At 46.3% G+C, this 18,222-nt stretch overlaps 2 protein-coding genes across 5 annotated transcripts in view; both read left to right on the forward strand.

The window, feature by feature from the left end:
• The window catches only part of TNFRSF21 (TNF receptor superfamily member 21), a 1,117,265-nt gene that overhangs the window by 721,174 nt on the left and 377,869 nt on the right, over nucleotides 1–18,222 (forward strand). The gene's annotated exons all lie outside the window — the stretch shown is intronic.
• The window catches only part of PTCHD4 (patched domain containing 4), an 88,351-nt gene continuing 78,856 nt past the window's right edge, over nucleotides 8,728–18,222 (forward strand). The window contains exons 1-2 of one of the 3 annotated variants that reach the window (XM_049818437.1): nucleotides 8,728–8,738; nucleotides 9,209–9,758. In XM_049818437.1, the coding sequence (XP_049674394.1) occupies nucleotides 9,210–9,758 (549 nt within the window). In that variant the 5' untranslated portion in view covers nucleotides 8,728–8,738; nucleotide 9,209. Of the gene's footprint in view, nucleotides 8,739–9,140; nucleotides 9,759–18,222 lie in introns of those variants that run through there. The other 2 variants (XM_049818435.1, XM_049818436.1) reach the window with 2 other exon arrangements.

Raw genomic sequence — 18,222 nt, forward strand, 5'->3', positions numbered from 1 at the left:
GAAGGACACGCTTTTTTTCCTTTCATTGCCACCCCGACACTTGCAGGGGATTTTTCTAATAGATCTTTTCCTGAGGAGGGATCCACTTTGCCTGGGTTGACGCTCTAAAAAGCACCTGTATTTTTGCCTCCTATCGGAGCAGTCCTACAGTAAGTCCCTAAGTTCCCAGGCAAGTAGTGATGACAGATGCCCTGAAGGTCTTGAAAGGAAGATCCACTTTATCTAATTTAGGTGATTGAATTTAGGCAGGCAAGACCTTTCCTCGGAGGCCTCCAGAGCAGTCTGCCTATCTCCGCTGACCACGTTGGAAATTTCAGCTCTTCTTTTGGGAAGAACTTGACACTGAGTCAGATAAACTGGATCACATTCCCTGTGAAGCCACTTGGCCTATATAAATCTAGAGTCTCTACTGATAGGGGAATCTGTATTGTGCACTCGCAGCTATTGGCTAAGCAGCCTTTCTTGCTATTAAGTTCATTAAATCAGTCCAATGCCACAAACACCTGATACCACACATCAGAATCACCTTTACTCTATATAGTGCATACACTGCGTCAAAAGTTAAGAGCATCCAGAGTTTTCATCAAAGCCAAGATATGTCCTGAATTAAATTCATGCTTTGCCAGGAATTTAGGGCACGAAATTGAATTTCCAACTGGTGTAAATGGGGACAAAATCACTGAGTTCCTGGTTTTATGGAGAAATAATGGTCCCTCCTTTTTCTAACGGTATGCTTTTCTTTTCTCTTTGCCTATCTCTCGGTTCCAGTCATTCATAATCCGCTCTTCTATTTTTCTATTTTATAGCCATCCCACAGGAGTAATGTGAAACATAATCAATCAGTATTTGTAAAGCACTCTGAGGCTATCAGGTGGAAGGAAGTGTATAAATGCAAATTGTTACGATTGCTCTTACATTGCTACCAAGGGACCTGCAAACAGAATCAGGCCCTTATATATTCAGATATACACAGACTTAGTCACATCTTGTGAAAGCAGCCAGAAGATAAAACCTGAGGAAGCACAGGAAGATAGAAGTTTAATAAAATATAGGAAAAGAAAGTTCAGGGATTGTTAAGACTAAGTCTTTGTTCTGCCACAGATTTTTGCCCAGTTTTGCTTCTAGCACTGTCCACAATACCTACATTTGGAGTATAATTACCCTGTGTTGTCTGTATCGGTCTATGTTGTTCATAATGTAGTGACCTACTCTTTCTGGGCTCCTCTTACAGTCAGTGTTATCTAATACAGCTTTTATGGTGCAATCCATGTGACCGTTATCAGACATCCACTTAATGATAAATGGATTTCATATGATGAGTGAAATTATGCCCAAGTGTTTCTCTTCATTGACTATGCATTGTCTGGGGTAAACCCAGACAACTGTCTCAGATGTAGGCATCTACATTTGATTAGGCAAATCCTATCCTATAATTACCTCTGTCAGTAGATTGAATGGTGCTAGGGAACATTCCCAAGCCCCGGAATTCAATCATCTATATTCTTCAATTTTTAGAATGCTGCCTGGAATGATTTTAGCCCCAAACAACCAGCACTTTCCTGAGTGTAGGTCAGGATCCAGCACCAGCCAGGGACTGTTCTGAGCTGTCGATTTGGATGCAGCCACCCTATTCTGGAGACTGCGATGCTTTAATGCTGTAGACAGAGCCAGGCTGTGCCAGCTGGCCCCAGAGCTAGAAAATGGGCCCTGGCACTGCCTAGTTTACAAGGATAGTCATATCCACAGCTCAACACCCATCACAACTGCGGCTGGGAACGTGCCGTGGTTTTCATGCAAATAGACCTGGTGATCCCAAGTTGACAGGACCTACAGCCCTGCTGGATCCAAGCTGTGTGAGTAGGATCCCATTGGAACAATGGGGCAGAGGCAGGAACAGGACCAGATCCCCTCCAGGCAGCATTCAAATATTTCACACTCCTGCAGCCACTGACCCACTGGTTTCAATTTGGCTTTGTTTTTTGGGTTTTTGGCTTTTTTTTTGGGGGGGGGAGGGGGTGTTTGTTTTGGTTTGTGTTCGGTTTTAATTCTGCATTACTCTTTAAAAGACAGAAAGAAGTTGGGCTGAGACACTTTGCATGGACTCATGACCATGTAGGTTTGCTCTTCACGAAACATGTTCTCTGGCTCTCTATTATAAATATCTTAAGGCAATGCAGCTTTTAGGAATAATAAAGTACTTTATCTTGAGACTCCTTTCCTAGGTAATAAATTAATTAGTTTTTATGCTCCTTTCTACCTCTTGTTGAAACTATCATGCCCTTCATGCCATTAAACAGCCAACACCACCACCAGGTGAGATTTATTGCATATCTCTTGATTTCATGTCAGTCTAAAGAAATGGAGTTCTGAAGTTGACTGCACTTTGCTCTTTCCCATCGGTTTCTGTAGCAGTTTCTCTTATGGCGTCCAGCCCTGTCCTCGCAGGACTCAGAGCAAAGGCCATCCGAGGCCATCTCTGACAAAATTAGCAGAAGTAGCCCGCAGTAAAGGAGAAGCAGGAAACCTCTTAGGAGGAGTTTTATGAAGGTGGTCTCTTCTATGAGACCTATAGCATTGCCTTTCCAGTCTGAACCCACCACTCTAAACAGAAAATAGCACTGCCGTATGGCACCACCCTCTGATTTGGGCTAAAAACCAACACTACCCTCCATTCTCAGTGAGGAGGTGAAATAATGCAAGGCAAGTATCCAAGATGTTGTCAGGCCAAGGATTATTATCATCTATTTTCTTACTCGGATTCCTGTGCTTAGGAGTCTCTTTTCCAGCTTCCTTTGGATCTGTAGCATTAAAAATACATTACAGTAGCTTCCCCCGTCAGCTTGAAACCCCACAGGATAGACGTTGTCTCTGTATAAAGCTCTTAAGGAGGCTGAGGGTAGCAGGTATAATTTACAGTTCCACAGATCTCCATCTAGAGATGGGTTGTAGCAGACACCTTTGTTTTCAAAGTACTTTTCCAAATAGGCAGGGACATGAAAATAAAGACATATGGTAATGGAAGAAATGAATATTCATTGTTAGTCTTTTATGATAGTAGGAAGCACAGTAACAAGAGCTGAAAAGATGGGGCTTAATTTTTGCAGAAGCGATAAGGAGAAACACATGTGGGAGCATATTTGTTCGATTTTTTCACTCATCTGAGGTAGCTTCCTCAGTCATTTCCATTTTCTCCAGCTGAATCAATATTTTCTCTCTCACAAAAGAAAACAAAACCACAACTTAACCTCCCCACCCACACAAAACATATTACTTAACTGCCTGCTGCTCCCAGCTATCTTTGCAAGTTGTCTTCTTTCAGCATTTTGATTTTTCAGTCCTCTCCAGAAATTTAAAACATTAGCATCATGCGCTTGATGATGATCTTATTTGTCACAAATCTCACAGCTCCTTGCTGACACTGGAGGCTTTTATCAGGTAACAGTGTGAATTAGCTACAGTTGCTTAGAAAATGGCAAGTATATTTTTGCAAATAAACAAAAAAAAAACTTAAACAGGAGCAAAACCTGTTTTTTTCTTTCTAATAAGTTTCCAAGAAAGCTTACAATTTTTGGTGAAAAACTGGAATTTTAAAAGAGTTGCAGAATTAATCAGAAAAAAAAAGTATTTCAAATCAGTTCCCAAAAGCTTGATTTTTGAATTGACAGGTTTTGCTTTTCAATACTAAAAGAGCTTGTTTGTTGTAGGAGAGACGAAACAATCCACTAAATGTAGAATGAAACAATGGGTTTATGCCCAATATTTTTCATAATCTGTTTTTCATATGTGAAAGTATTGACCAACTTTATTCAACAAATAATAACCCTTTGAAAACACTGGCTCGGCAATCTTTACTTATGTGAATAGTATTTTAGTAACTTCACCAACTGCCCTGCAGCTACTTGAGGAAATAACACCTAATTAGGGAATAAAACTTTTGTAATTTTCATGGTTTTACCCCAGCCAGCAGCTGAGCACCACACAGCTGCTCACTTCCCTCCCCACAGCAGGATGTGGGAGAGAACTGGGGAAAAAAGTGTAACTTTTGGGTTGAGATAAAGACAGTTTAATAGGACAAAAAAAGGAAGAAAATAATAATGATGGCAATAATAATAATAATAATAAAAGAATTAGAATGTACAAAAAAAGTGATGCGCAAAGCAATTGCTCACCACTCACTGACCAATGCCCAGTTAGCTCCCAAGCAGCGGCCCCTGGCCAGCTTTCCCCCCAGTTTACATACTGGGCATGACGTCCCATGGTATGGAATACCCTTTGGGCCAGTTTGGGTCAGCTGCCCTGGCTGTGCCCCCTCCCAGCTTCTTGTGCCCCTCCAGCCTTCTTGCTGGCTGGGTGTCAGAAGCTGAAAAATCCTTGACTTGGTATAAACGCTGCTCAGCAACAACTGAAAACATCAGTGTGTTATCAACATTCTTCTCGTACTAGATCCAAAACTAAACACTGTACCAGCCACAAGGAAGAAAATAACACTAGCCCAGCCAAAACCAACACAATAATAAAGCTGAACATTTGAAAATATATCAATACAAAAAGGATCTGATACTTGCTTCCTCCTATACAAGAGTTTCAAAGGCTCTCTAACATCTTCTTTTGTTATTACCACTACAGCCTCCTGTGTCCTTACTGACAGCCTAACTGTCCTCGCTTTTCATCAGTCTCAGGGGTTTCTGTTTAAAATCTCCAAAGTCAATGGGTGCAGGTTTCTGGTCCTACAGGGCCTGACATCCTTCCTAAAAGGCAGGAGGCACCTCAGTGTTTCATGCCTTCCATTCCTGCAGCTGGCACGGTTTCCTCCACTATTTTCAAAACCACCACATAATGCAAAAACAAACCAGCAAATTCAACCACAGTAAGCAGAGTTCACTTTTTTTGCCCCTGAAGGGTCACCCCAGCTCTTACATTCTTTTTCCAGTGCCCTCATCCCCCCAGTACTAAGCACAGACCCCTCTGTCTCCCTCTTTCCACCCCTGCCCTCCCTGCCTGGCACCTGTGTAGCGCTGGCCCTGCAGTTCGAGGAAGTTCAGAACTTAAATAAGAATTGCTAAGGGATTTTCTCTTAAAATCCACATTTCTAAAACTAAACTCTGTATCACGCTGGAGTTTTTCTTTCCTGTTTGAGGTAGAAAATCATATAAGTGTATGAACATGAACTGCTAGCTGGTCTGAAGTTTGTTTTATTTACTCTTATATACACAGCCTCTGTGGCTATTCTAAATTATTCCTCTGGTTTTTCAGTATTTAATGTCTTTTTGTACAATTAATTTTTATTATATCCACCCAGCTATTAAACCGTAACAACTTAAAATCACTATGTCAATAGGACTGTTTGTAGCTTTACTTGCTTGTGAATCAATGTATGGCAATCTGGCTCCCGGGCACCCAACTCCACCTTCTTCAGTACCTAATCAGTGCACCTATGCCAACCCCTCGAGCCCGTTAATAATTCTTGTTTAAACTATCGACAAGTTTACTGTGTTTTAGTAACCCTCATTTTAGTAACCCTCGGAGCTGAACACGGTCTCCCTGTGCAGCCACATCAGAGTAGCACAGAGGGGCTGTTCCTTCCCTGCTTTAGGATATCTCTGCAAGTACATTTGTGTTGCTTTGACTTTCTGCTATGTAATGTTTTCTTCTGAAACCATGTCTACTTTGCCCTATGCTGTAATCCCGTTTTTTTTTGTGCCGAATCATTTGTTCCCAAAGTTGTCTCCTTCTGGGTGTAGGCAACCCCAATTTTTTTCCCCAGACACAGTTGCATTTTTTCCAAGCTGAATCTTGTTTCTGAGTGTTTCAAATCTCTCTGTGGTTTGTTATTTCTCTGGGCTCCAGACTCTGTGAACCACCATTCAGTTCCCTCAGCTAACATCCCTGACGTACCGGTTATTCCCCTTTAAAGAAGGTCTGTTGGATGACACCGACGCTGGTGCTGATGCCCTGCTTGTTTCTGAGATGTGCTTCGAACTGACTTTTTAGATCCTCCATGGATTTTGCCATCTGAGATGACCAATGCATTGCATTGGTCACTTGATCATCCATGTTACCTGCTGGGGCTCTTATGCCGGATCACACTTTCTTATTGTGTACTCCAAGAGACAGGCAAGACCAACTGCCAGCGCCCTTTGGCAATATTGCTTTATTTTCTTGCTCGGGAAGGAAGCAGCGTGTGCTCAGGCTCACCTTTCACTGCACGCATTTCTTTGCCCATTCTGTGCATGGTCTGTGCTTCAGCAATGCTGTGCCTGAGTGCTCCACTGCAGCATCCTGGCAGCCAGAAGTTGTCCAAAACTGGGCGAAGCCGCATAAAACCCCATCCATTGCCATACCTTATTTAGGCACTAGAGGGACCTGCTCCTCCTAGGGCGGTCCGGATTGCCTGGACTGTGTTCCTGAACTCTCCCTGTGGTCAACAGGAAGATCTGGCCAACCTCCTGAGCAATGACCAGCTCTGTGGAGGGCTTAATGGGCAAGGCCATGGCAACCAAGAGAAGTGGTTGCAGCTTTCTCCCTGCCAGACTAGGTACCAACACGGTGTAAGTCACAGAAGCGATGAGTACCGAGGACCCAGAGCTTCTGCAGCTTGTGGCTGAAGCCCACAGGGCTGAGGTATGTCTGCCAGGGGCGCCCATAGCTTAGATATAGCGACATACTCTGTCAAAGGTTATTACAAGCCTGCACGTACAGAAATGAGGAATCGGGTTCTGACTTCCCACTCAAGGTCTCACTTCTGTGTGTAAGTACAAAGGCTCAATAAAGCCTTTGCATTTAGACTTTATTCACTGGGAGCACTCAACCATTGGCATAAGTGCATCATAAAATAGACAAAGAGCTGTAATTTGTACCAATGGAGCTTCGCGTTTCCTGGGGTTGTTGAGGCAGATTTCCATCACGGGCAATGCTTTAAGATGAGCAAAGAGGAGGCTGATGGGGTCTTTTCTACAGAATTTCCCACCTTCGACCTCTCCTTCTTGTCACCTGCAAGAACTCCAGCCCACGTTTGCAAGGACCTCCAGACGAGCAGTATCTAGGCCACTAAATAAAACCAGCCTGTATTTGAAGGGTGTGACGCGCTTGCAGCACCCATTCAAATATCTAAAAATGAAGCCAGTTTTACCAAAGCAGTTGTGAATCTTAGCCCCTGATTCCAGACAAGCAGGTTTCCAGTCCAATGCTCCCAGCCTTTCTGTTGCATCCCTTGGCAGAATTTCACATTTTTGCACTTCTGCAGGACCTCGAGCTCCCAATCGGAATCACAGTCTGTGACCTAACACGAGCCCTCCAAAGCGCTGAAAGATGGGCTCCTTCTTTGTATGACCTGTTCATCCCCACAGAAGTGTGTGTGTAGGTGTGTCAGCATGAAAGGGATTGCTGAATGTGCCGGTTTTTTCTCCAAAACGCTGATAATTACTTCAAGCTGAGCATAGCCAGCTGTTTGCCTAGTCCTGGATGGGGCAGAGTCTGCTAACTGGCGGTCTCGAGCTCCCCAGTTTCCACTCTCCCTCCTTCTGTTTCAGGAAGGGTTTAGTACGGAAGAACTTGCTCTCTCAGGCTTTGCACAACGTCCTTGGCCCCATCCCCAAATAAATCAGTTTCTGTTTGACAAAACAAGCTAAAATACAGCAGGAATTTGGTGGAGGGGGAGACACCGAGCAGAGATCTGCATTTTTGGGGTTTTGTTTTTTAATTACATTTCTGCGATTTAGGCTTAAGCGTTAAGTAGAGAGCTCCAGCAAAGCGAGCCTGCCTTTTCTCCTGCCTTGCCTGCAAGGGGCTCTCAGGTCTGCTAGGGCTGGATCTGCTGTCCCAAGCACTCCTGGCTGAAGCTGCTGGAGGAGCAGAGCTCTCTGCCTGGAGAGTTGGTGGGCAGCTCTCCTACCGCAAATGCATGCATTTCTCTGCTGCTCTCCTTTGGTCTGGGGAGCTGCAGAATTTTTTTCTCCTCTTATGTAATGGTCTGCTGATGTCTTTGCTCGGAAAAACCTCTTTCTCAGCTGGAGGGTTGTCAGGAGCCCCGTCCTACCTCTCTTGGGCCACTGTTTGGGGAGATGCTGGCCGGGGATTTATTTTTTGGGGTGGGGGGGGGAGAAGGGACGGGGGCTATCGGGCAGCAGAAGGGAGCAGCTCACTGCCCCTTCCTCCCCTTGCCCCAAACCTCGTCCCGGAGTCACTCTCCCCACCCGTGGGAGTACGGGGCAGCTCTGCCTGGGTGACCTCGGGCTGCAAATGGGGGAAGAGAGAAAGGGGGCACTTTGGGCTGGGAGCTTTGGGTGGGTGGGTGAGTGTCCCAAGGACCACGGGGCGGCTGGGTGCGGCGTGGAAGGGGGGGGGGTGGGGGGGGGGATGCAGCAGCCGTGGGACCGGGGGACGGTGAACGAAGCTCGGCTGCTTCTGCCGTGGGGAAAGCGGTTCGCAAAGTCTTCGGGCAAAGCTCTCCCTCCTCCGGCAGCCGGAGGGGAGCAGGGGTGGCCGAGCAGGGCGAGGGGGGGCCACGGTGGGGGTCGGGGCACCTTAAAATGCAGCATCATCCTCCCACCCCCGGCAAATTCCCCGTGGGGGGGGGGGGAGGGAGGGAGAAAAGCCGGCAGCCGTGCTTTGTAGCGGGGAGAACCGGGGGAAAAAAGGGGGTGTCGGGGGGTGGGGGTGTGGGTGGGTGGAGGAGAAGCGGTGCGCACCGCGGGGCTGCGCGGAGCGGCCGCGGGCGCGGAGCGGGCACTGCAGAGCCGGCAGAGCTCCCGGTGCGACGCCTGAGCCTCGCCGGTGAAAGGGGGGCAACCCGGGCGGGGAAAAAGGGGGTGGTGGGGTGTGGGGTGTGATGCTAGTTGGCTGGGGGGGAAGGGAGGAGGAGTGGGGGGGGGGGGGGGGGGGAGGAAAAAAAAAAAAAAAAGAGGAAAAAGAAAAAAAAAAAAAAAAAAAAAAGGCAAGGACCCCCCCCCTCCCTCCCTCCCTCCTCTGCCCGGTCCCTTCCACCCGCGACACACACACGCGCGCTCGCACACACACACACACACACCCCCCCACACCCCCCATTGATCAATATTTGGCTGTCTTGCTGCAACTTGCTGCAGTCTTTTAAAGGAGTAGTAGAGAGAGAGGGAGAGAGAAAGGGGAACTGACAGGAAGGGGTAAGGAGCTACACATGTCACATGTGCTTTCTAAGACGGCCAGGAGCATCTGCAGGCTGGATCTGGTGGAGGATGCTGCGGCAGGTGATACACAGAGGGCTCCAGTCGTTTTTCTACAAGCTGGGCTTATTCGTGAGCAGGCATCCGGTGTTTTTCCTCACTGTGCCCGCAGTCCTGACCATCATCTTCGGCTTCAGCCTGCTCAACCGCTTCCAGCCTGACACTGACCTGGAGAGCCTGGTAGCCCCCAGCCACAGCCTGGCCAAGATCGAGAGGAGCTTAGCCAGCAGCCTTTTCTCCCTCGATCAATCCAAAAGCCAGCTGTATTCGGACTTGCACACCCCGGGGAGGTATGGCAGGGTGATTCTCCTCTCCAAACCCGGAGGCAATATTTTGCATCAGGCTGATGTGATCCTGCAGATCCACCGAGCCGTGCTGGAAATGAAGGTGAACTACAAAGGCTATAATTATACTTTTTCCCATCTGTGTGTGTTGAGAAATCAGGATAAGAAATGCGTGCTGGATGATATTATTTCAGTGCTAGAGGATCTGAGGCAGGCTGCCCTCTCCAATAAGACAACAGCCAGGGTGCAAGTGAGCTATCCCAACACTAAATTAAAGGTATGCTCTTACTGCATGCTTTTGCCAATTAAAGAGGCAGCACTTCATTTCTTGTCCTAAGCAGCAAAGAGAAATATAATCATCTCTCTCTCTCTCTATCTAAATGTGTGTGAGCCGGGCTTTCCTCGGGAAGCAGCTGAAACCGGTGCCTTGCTATTGTTCTGTACGAGGAGGGAGGGTGGGGGGACCGTACGCTAACCAGGAGAAGCAGGGACTGGAGAACAGCCTCGGGACCGGGAGACCTTGCATTGCCTTGAAGGGTTAATACATTGGGGAAAAGGGGCAGGAGGTCGGGAGGGGGGTGTGTGTGTGAGAGTGTGTGTGGGGGGTCACTATCACCTTCCACCCCCCCCCCCCCCCCCCCCCACTGCCGTGGTGGGATAATTTATCTTTAATATGGCCAGAAAAGGCTTTCCTCAAATGCACAGTGAGCTCCCCTATCTCCCTGCCTCTGCGAGTGCCGTAGGAGCAGCAGGAGGTTTGGGCCAGAAGCGATTTCAGGTGTCCTGCCTTCTTTTTCTTTACCTGCATGCAAAGAAGGGGATGGGAGGTGGAATTTTTTTCTCCCGGTGTGAAAATAATTAACTCTGCCGCCGATGGATGGGCTGGAGTTTTGGGAGGGATCCCATCAGCTAGAGGCTTCCAGCAAAGGCGAAACAAGGTAAAAGGTGAAAGAAGTTTCAGTCCTTCCAATTAAAAGAATAAACAGTTTGGCACAAATGATCTCAGGAATATTTCCCTGGCGCACAAGCACCCACCTGCTTTCCCTTTCATCTGGAGCAATCCAGTTCACCGGGGCTAACCTGCCGTGAGCAAATAAGGTGCAAAGTTTGCAGGTGGCTGCCGAAAGAAGTTTCTGTGAATTACCGTGTATCTGCATGCTCTCCCAGACATTGCGCCAGAGGCAGGATTTATTGAACAGAGTGCAACAAACTCCCTAGCACACTAGTTACTCATGGCTCAGGTCATGGGGAAGAGGATACGGTCCTTCTTGTAAACCAGAGAGGCTCTTGGGGTTACCTGTCCCCCTTTTTTCAAAGAGCTCCTCAGGGATGAGGGGGGTAGTGCTCTTACAAGTACTGGCCAGACCCTGAAGTTATCACTTGTTTCTTACTGTTCATTTACCAGGAAAAAAAGTAAAGCTAGTCCCTGCCCCAAAAACTGAAGCAGAGACATAGATTGATTTTGTTGGTCTTTTTGCTTCAGGAAAAGGACCGGGTGGGACAGTTGGGTTTTGGTCCCGTCGCTCTAGATGTCACAGTAATTGCTTTGTGCAGAGTTGTGGCTGTCTGAGTGGAGAGTGTGGAAACAAAAAGGTGTCCTTGCTGCTGCTGGAAAGTCCTGAGTGCAAGGAGTGCTCAGAAACACCAATTGTTCTGGACTAAATATCCCTGAACAAATTTTATCTTTCAGTTTGCTGGGAAGACAATCCTGCTATTGCAGAATTAAAGTGCTTTCTTTCCATTTGGTTTATTTTTAAAGTCAAGATTAAGTTAGTTCCGTGGAGAACGCTGGTAATCTAGACTAACATCATTATAAACCAGCTTTATACAGAAACAGTCATTCTACTCTCACAATCCAGATTAATTTTCTTGTGTAGAGAAACCCTAACTGAGCTTGACAAAACTAGGATGGGGTCACTTGCAGTGTAGTTTTTTTTACTAAGAGAGTGCCTACATCTCCTCCTTTTTTAAAGATAAAAGCAAAGGAAAAAAATAATGTGGTCTGGATTCATGATTTATTGCAATAAAAGTGATCAGTAGATAATTCACACAGAGAAAGGTTTTCCCAAAGCGTTGATGTCTGACTCTGAGCACTGCCGAATACCAGCCCGGCTCCTCCAGTCCCCCAAGCAGCTGTTGTGTATCACCTTCTAGATGAAGGAATAAATGCCCTTAAGTACCTAGGTTTAAAGTTGGACAGAACAGGCAGCCTTCTACCCACTTCTCCGTGAAGGGAGGTAAAGCCACCAAAATCTGCGACTGCACCTTCGAGAAAAGCTAACAATTACAACCCATTTCCGCAGACAGGGACAGTCCCTGGTGTTACTAAGACAGAGAAACACACTTTGCCACAATTTTTCTTTTTCTGGTACGGTAAGGACTCTGTTGTGGGACCGTGGTCAGTCCCAAACCCCGACTGCCCTTCAGCTGTGGTGTATCCTCAGAGACTCACCTCCTCCGGTCTCTTCGGCTCCAGCTGCTGGGAATAAATTACTACTTTGTATAGATTAATTCACTAGGTCATCTCTGTCATCTCTGTTGTCCCATCTACCAAGGGTTAGGAAGCTGTGGGCAAATGTCTCTTGCTCTCCTTCAAGCCATGGCCAAAATCTTGGTTTAGTCCAGGCTCCGAGGCTATTTACTGACCTCCTTCTCTCTGCACCTCTGAGCAAAGGCTGTAGAAACGCAGAACTGGGCTGCCTGTTTTGGGGTGTCTAGATGTGTTTAACCAGAAACATCTCGGATGCTGCACCCACTAGGGGAGATCAGCCTCTGGATGTTCAGCAACGGGAAACAACCCCTATGGCTGTAGCTATGAGGTTTTTTATTTCTTTTTACTTGAGTCGTGACGTGAAGGGGCGGTTGTGGGTAGACCTCATGGGAATGTAAACGAGAGGGCCAAATCTGCCTGCCCTTATTCAGTATGGACCAGTGTTCACCACACTCACCAGTCCATGTCCTTGGGCGCTTTCTCATCTAAACTTCCCTGCACCATAAGGACCCGCCAGGATCTTCTAGGTTGCCTCAGTTTCTCAAAGGGCACGCTGCTTGGTTAATACTGGTAGATTTTGCTCTGTCTTGTTCTTTTAGTAGTGGCCTCAGATTGAATAAAATTATTCTAAGAACAATACAGTGGGTTTACAAACTGCGAAGGAACCCCAGATGTGTTTAGTCTGCAGCCGACATGGGTCAAGTGTCAGCCTGTACTGGTTTGGAAACCAAAATGACAACGTTGAGCTGTTCCAACCCCTCTCCTGCCCCATCTGGGAGCTGCAAAATCATCTTGTAGGTTTTTTTCCCTCAAGCCTTGTGAGCACCAGTCACTTTGTCCCTCTTCTCGTCTCCTGCCGGAGGCCAAATTGGTTTGATTCTCCCAGGTGAGGCTGGCTGAAGGCTGGCTGTGGGTGAGCTCTTGCCAGGTCTTTCACGGGAGCTTTGTGGGAGCCGTATACGAGCAGGTTTCAGCAAACTGCTCCGGTTTTGAAACAGCTGTTACTGGGCTGCAAAATCTAATGAAACTGCTTGGCTTTTCCTAAGAAAATCTGGCTGTGAAGGGTAATGATTGTTTAATCGTTACTTGCTGCAGTGTTAGAAGAGTTTATAGCCTTGAATACATCTATCTTCACTGTCCCTCTAAGTTGGGAAGTCTTGGTATCTCCACTCGTCAGATAAAGAGCAGAGAGATGGCACTTACATCCAGAGTGCAGACTGCAGTGTGGTTTCAAATGCCTGAGATGGGATTAAAATCCACTCTGGCAACGCAGGGTTCATTGTAGGCTAGTTTACTCTTCTGAAAGGCCAGGTGAATCGGGCTGTAGGAAAACGCCTGCTCCCATAGCTTTGGGGACACTGTCTAGCCTGTTCACCGTTACTGCCACGCTACGCTGCAGTCTGCAGCCCAGCCAGAAGAGTGACTTGCCCAAGGTCATGCAGATAGACCGTGGCGGAGCAGGAAAACAAAGCTGGATGTATAAAGTCTTGATGAAGACTTGTGAGATACGTCCTGGAGCAAGATTTCTCATGTTTTCCCCAGCCCGGGACAAAACAACAACGTTCCTGTGCTTGGGGTCTGGATTGCGCCCTAGCCACATGGACTGGACCAGTCTACACTGAGCACTGACCATCAGTCATTAAATTGTTAAATCACAAGTTTTGACAAATCCCGGCATAATTTTTGTCAATTAAGACTTCCAGGACAGTGCCTGGACATGACTTGGGAGGTAACATGGGAAAGGGTCCGTTCCTTGTTAGCGTATTTACTCCGTTCTGGGGATAACCATGTGTATCTGCTTGGATATGTTGTACCCCTGCCCCCAGGGCCAGAGTATGGTCTAAGGCACATTATATTTATTGGAATAGACAGAATTATTGATTACCTGGGGATTACTTCTTGTGTACTACCAGATATGAGGAAGGAGATTGTGTTTTGACCCTGATTTGCCAATAATCCTAGCAAATTTGCTGTCCTTATCAGGAAAAAAGAAAAAACAAAAATCACTACAAAGAATGAAAATTATTTCTGAACACAGTCCTTACCCAGAGGAAAAAAAAAAAGGCATGAAAGCATTTTTTCAGGTATTTCACCTTTACTGTTTCTTTTCATGTTTATTTGCTAGTTTGTCTGAGAAAAGATAATAACTTAGAACTTATCTTTCTCTGAGATCAGAATGAATATGACAACTGCTGGTTAAAAGCAGCCTTTGTAAGCAGATTGGTTTTTGTAATACCGCCTCCAATTAATTAAGTATCAGCCATTTATGAACACTAGGCTAAACAGCAGCCAATAAAGCAGACATCTCCATTACCACATTTGTGATAAACACATCAACTGGATATTGAATCCTTTCTTGTGTAAGTAGAAAAGTTACTTGCATTCACGTAGCATCTTGAAACCTGTAACTGCAGATTTGCAGCTGCCCAGATTCTCAATTTTTCTTACACTAACAGCTGTACTTTTAAATGACTCTTGCTCCAGTTGCGTTCATGGAGCCTTTCCCACTGCTCTGAGATTAACCCCTCCTTAGATGAGCCCAAGGCACCGGCCACCTCCATGGGACAGAGAGGATATAAAACCAGAGGCCACCTACATCAGAGTAGGCATCTGTGTATCAATAATATCCACAAACTGATTATTCCTCCAATAAAGTCGGTCCAAGTATGCGATTACTCTGACTCCTAGGACCATATGCTTCCTTGGAGGCAGTGTGGCTCTGTACCCATTTGTGATACCACCCGTCCCAATCCAAGCCTAGGACTCAGGATCCTGTGAAGTGCTCTGTGGCTGGCAAAAGCTGCTAAGTCAAAGCAAAGTAACGAAACATGAACAGGGAGAAGATCAAGAGAGGAAGGCTGGAGGCTGCAGATAGTTTTCATCTCAGCCTCTTGGATCAAGAGAGGATTGGGCAGGCTGAGCTCGGAGTAGCTACTCAGTAGCATGAAGGCAAGTGGAAAATGTTTGAAGGCAAGTTGCCTCTTCTGGCTCACAGGTTAGGAAAATTATTTGGAGAAAAAGAAAAAAAAAAAATGATCCCCTTGCTCTTCCAGCTGTGTTTCCATACTGTCCGGCAGGACTAGGAAGGGCTCCTCACCCTCCTCGCCTGGAGGGACCGGCGGAGCTGGTGTCTGTGCCGTGTCAGCTGCGCTCTTGCTGGGGGATGTCCCTGCAGCTATCAGCTCCCGAGGACATGATCAGACAGCCTGCCTGCTCCGTGTAGGCAAGAAATGAAGTGTTTCCTTGCATGTTTTAGGAAAATTCTCCGCTCCTTCCTCTATTTAGTACATTAGGAAAGGTCTCTTTCTTAGCTCTGATAGACCAAGTGTTAAGACAACCCTCTTGCGTAAAAGGCAGGACAAACTATGAGCCCTGACTGCACCAGGGACACAAAACCAGGTTACCCTGTACGAGGACAAGCTATCCCAACATAAACAAACAGCAGAAAGACAGCAGAAACCTATCAAAGTAAGGATGGGGTTTAGGGTTCTCTTTTTGCATTGCCATTCTTCAGTTATGAACCTAACTTTCCGTACCAGTCCCTGGGGTAAATTCCACCTTCACCCCACCGGGGCTGTAGACAGCAGGTTCCTTGGGAGTGGGGCTCGTTCATTCCCAGCTAGCAGCTGAAAGCAGTGGCCGTGTCGAAGATCGCAAAGAAAATATTCTCTGTCGACCTCTCAGATGACCTTGTCCAGCTGCTTCTTGCCTTTCCCTCCCAGCTATTCCACTTTTTAGTTCTGTCAGCACGTGCTGGGGCACATGGCCTTTTATGCAGTGCCAGGCCTTCTGGAGACCTTGCCATGATGTGAATAATAATAAGGAAGCAATTGGAAGGTTGTCTGGGTAGAGAGAAAAGGAAGATGCAATTGCAAGCACCTTCAGTCAGTAACGACTGCTCTTCGCTGTGGATCTGTAATAGATGTCAACCACTTGCCAAAGGTAGAAAGTCCAGTAGCACTTTGCCACCTTCCTACAATAGCTACTCTGCTGTGGGCAGGAAAAAAAAAAGTTATTTCCTTTACTAAATATTCAGTTAATGCTTAGCAGTGTTTCTATGCTGACATAACATCTTCTAATCTCAGCCATCCCTATGCCTTTCCAAAATGTCTTTGGAGCCCCTTACTGTAGTGACTGTGCAAGCTGTTGGAGGGGTCTGAACTTCTCCCTCTGGATTTACAGCAGATGGGTATTCTTGCTATCTGTAATAAGAATTAAAACAAATTCAGATACTGCCATGCTAGCAAGGTGAGATAATACAATTGACAAGCCTTAGTAAAGAAGATGTGGGATCTTCCCAGCCAGAGAAAGATGCTTTTGAGGAGAGGAGAGGAGAGGAGAGGAGAGGAGAGGAGATCCTTAAACTAACATTAACTGATTAAATATATGTTCTGTGGGAGAAGTGGGAGGAACTTTGCAAGGTGAAAATTAGATTAATAAATTTGTTGAGAAAAGTTCTTAAATTATTTAATGACCTTTATGTATATGTAGGTATGTATATTACATACAGGTGTGTCCTAGTCAGTAAACTGATGTAGATAAGGTTGTGCTAGACATTTTGAAAATAATAATCTAAGAACAAAACCTGTATTAAACCTTTCCAGCCATTAAGAGATAAAAGATCCCTATGCAGAACTCTGCACAGTTGTTATCACAGAAATCATGGTGAAAAAACCTGCTGACTGTTTTTCCAAGAGGAGTGAATTGAGTTATTAAAATAAAGATCTTGCATTTCTACAGAAAAATTTTAATTTATGCAGACCCCACATCCATTGCACACTCCTAGTGCAAACAGTGAGACATGCTGTGCATGGCTGGGACTTGAGCTGAAAAGCAGCTTTAAATATAGATGAAACGAAGTCTTCAACAACATAGGAAAGCAGGTGCTGTGTGTGATGGAAAAGAGAGGGGAAGACAACGGGAGGCAGAAAGGGCAAGCTATAAAGTCTTTTGTACCTCTGTTGCTTACTATATTAGTCCTGTTCTCTGTTTTCCTACTACTAAGGCGCAAGATGCTGAGGTGGAGTATAGATAGCAATGGAACTTCTTGGTAGCGGGGCTGTGAAGCATCCTACAAAAGGGGACATCAGTGACAGAGCTCTTGAGCATCGCAGAGATGATCACATGCAGTGGCACATGTCGTTGCCCTAGTCCTGGATTCACTGGGCGTGAATTACCCTCACTATTACACTGGTCAGGCCATTTAGGAGCAGGAGCTTTGGGTGAAGTGCTTGGACATCTTTGATGACACTAGCAAGTGTGATCTGGTGGCAGCGGGACGATTTCCAGCTGAAAAGAATTACCGTGGAACCAGCTCAAGGGCAAACTGGGAATAATTTGTTGGTGGGAAGCTCTGGTATGGCACTAAAATTTTGCTGAAGCTTTTTTTTCTCCTTAACCCCGCTCACACGTTGGTGGGTAATGCCTGCACGATGCCAGTTCTGCACGCCCAGCAGCGGCTCTGTGAGATGTCGGACAGCCCTCCCACAGCTCTGAGTCGGCCAGATGAGCTTTTCTCCCTAGTTTTGTGTTTTGGCACCAAACATGCCCTCCTCCAGTCCACTTTCACTAGCAAACTGGTACCACAGCCAGGGAGCTGCTGGGGGGATCGCAGGTTGTGAGACCAGCATGTCACTACCTGGCTAATCTTGCAGAAAGGTTTTGGTCTGATAATGGGCTATAACTAAGATGGAAAAAGTCAGTCAGCACCACAGGTCTATAATGTTTCCTGAATACATATGATGGCAAATGTTTCGGCGTCTCCCAGAATAATTACTCTTTGAAAATTTGCAATTGCACAAGCCCTAAAGCCTGCTTGTCTGCTCTGAGGGCATCTGAGAAGGCAAAGGGCAGTCCTGCCTGCCTGTCCCTTGCTGTTGAAGGCAATGCACCTTGCAAAGACTTTAAGTTTAATGCAGCCCACCTACCCTGGGTGTGCAAATTGAGATTAAAGGTCAAGCTCCTAATGGGCCAGTCTGCCATAATTAGTTTTCTTGTGCAGTCGGTGGTAAACCCTGGAAGTACCATTGAATACCTCCACATGGAAGCCCAAACACCTAATGCGTATCCTCTTGCGATATATAGGGAACATAAACATCACCTATAGGACCGGTTCAGTGGGCACCCAAATCTTGTGCCCAAGTTGGGTAGCTAAGCAAGACAGAAAAGTTGCCCTTGTGTAAGACAGGGTCTTGCTTTTCTTACACCTTGCATAACTGTTTCCACCAGTGTTACACAAGCGTTGTCAGTC

This window comes from Accipiter gentilis, chromosome 16, assembly GCF_929443795.1.
Source record: "Accipiter gentilis chromosome 16, bAccGen1.1, whole genome shotgun sequence".
NCBI lineage: Eukaryota > Metazoa > Chordata > Aves > Accipitriformes > Accipitridae > Astur > Astur gentilis.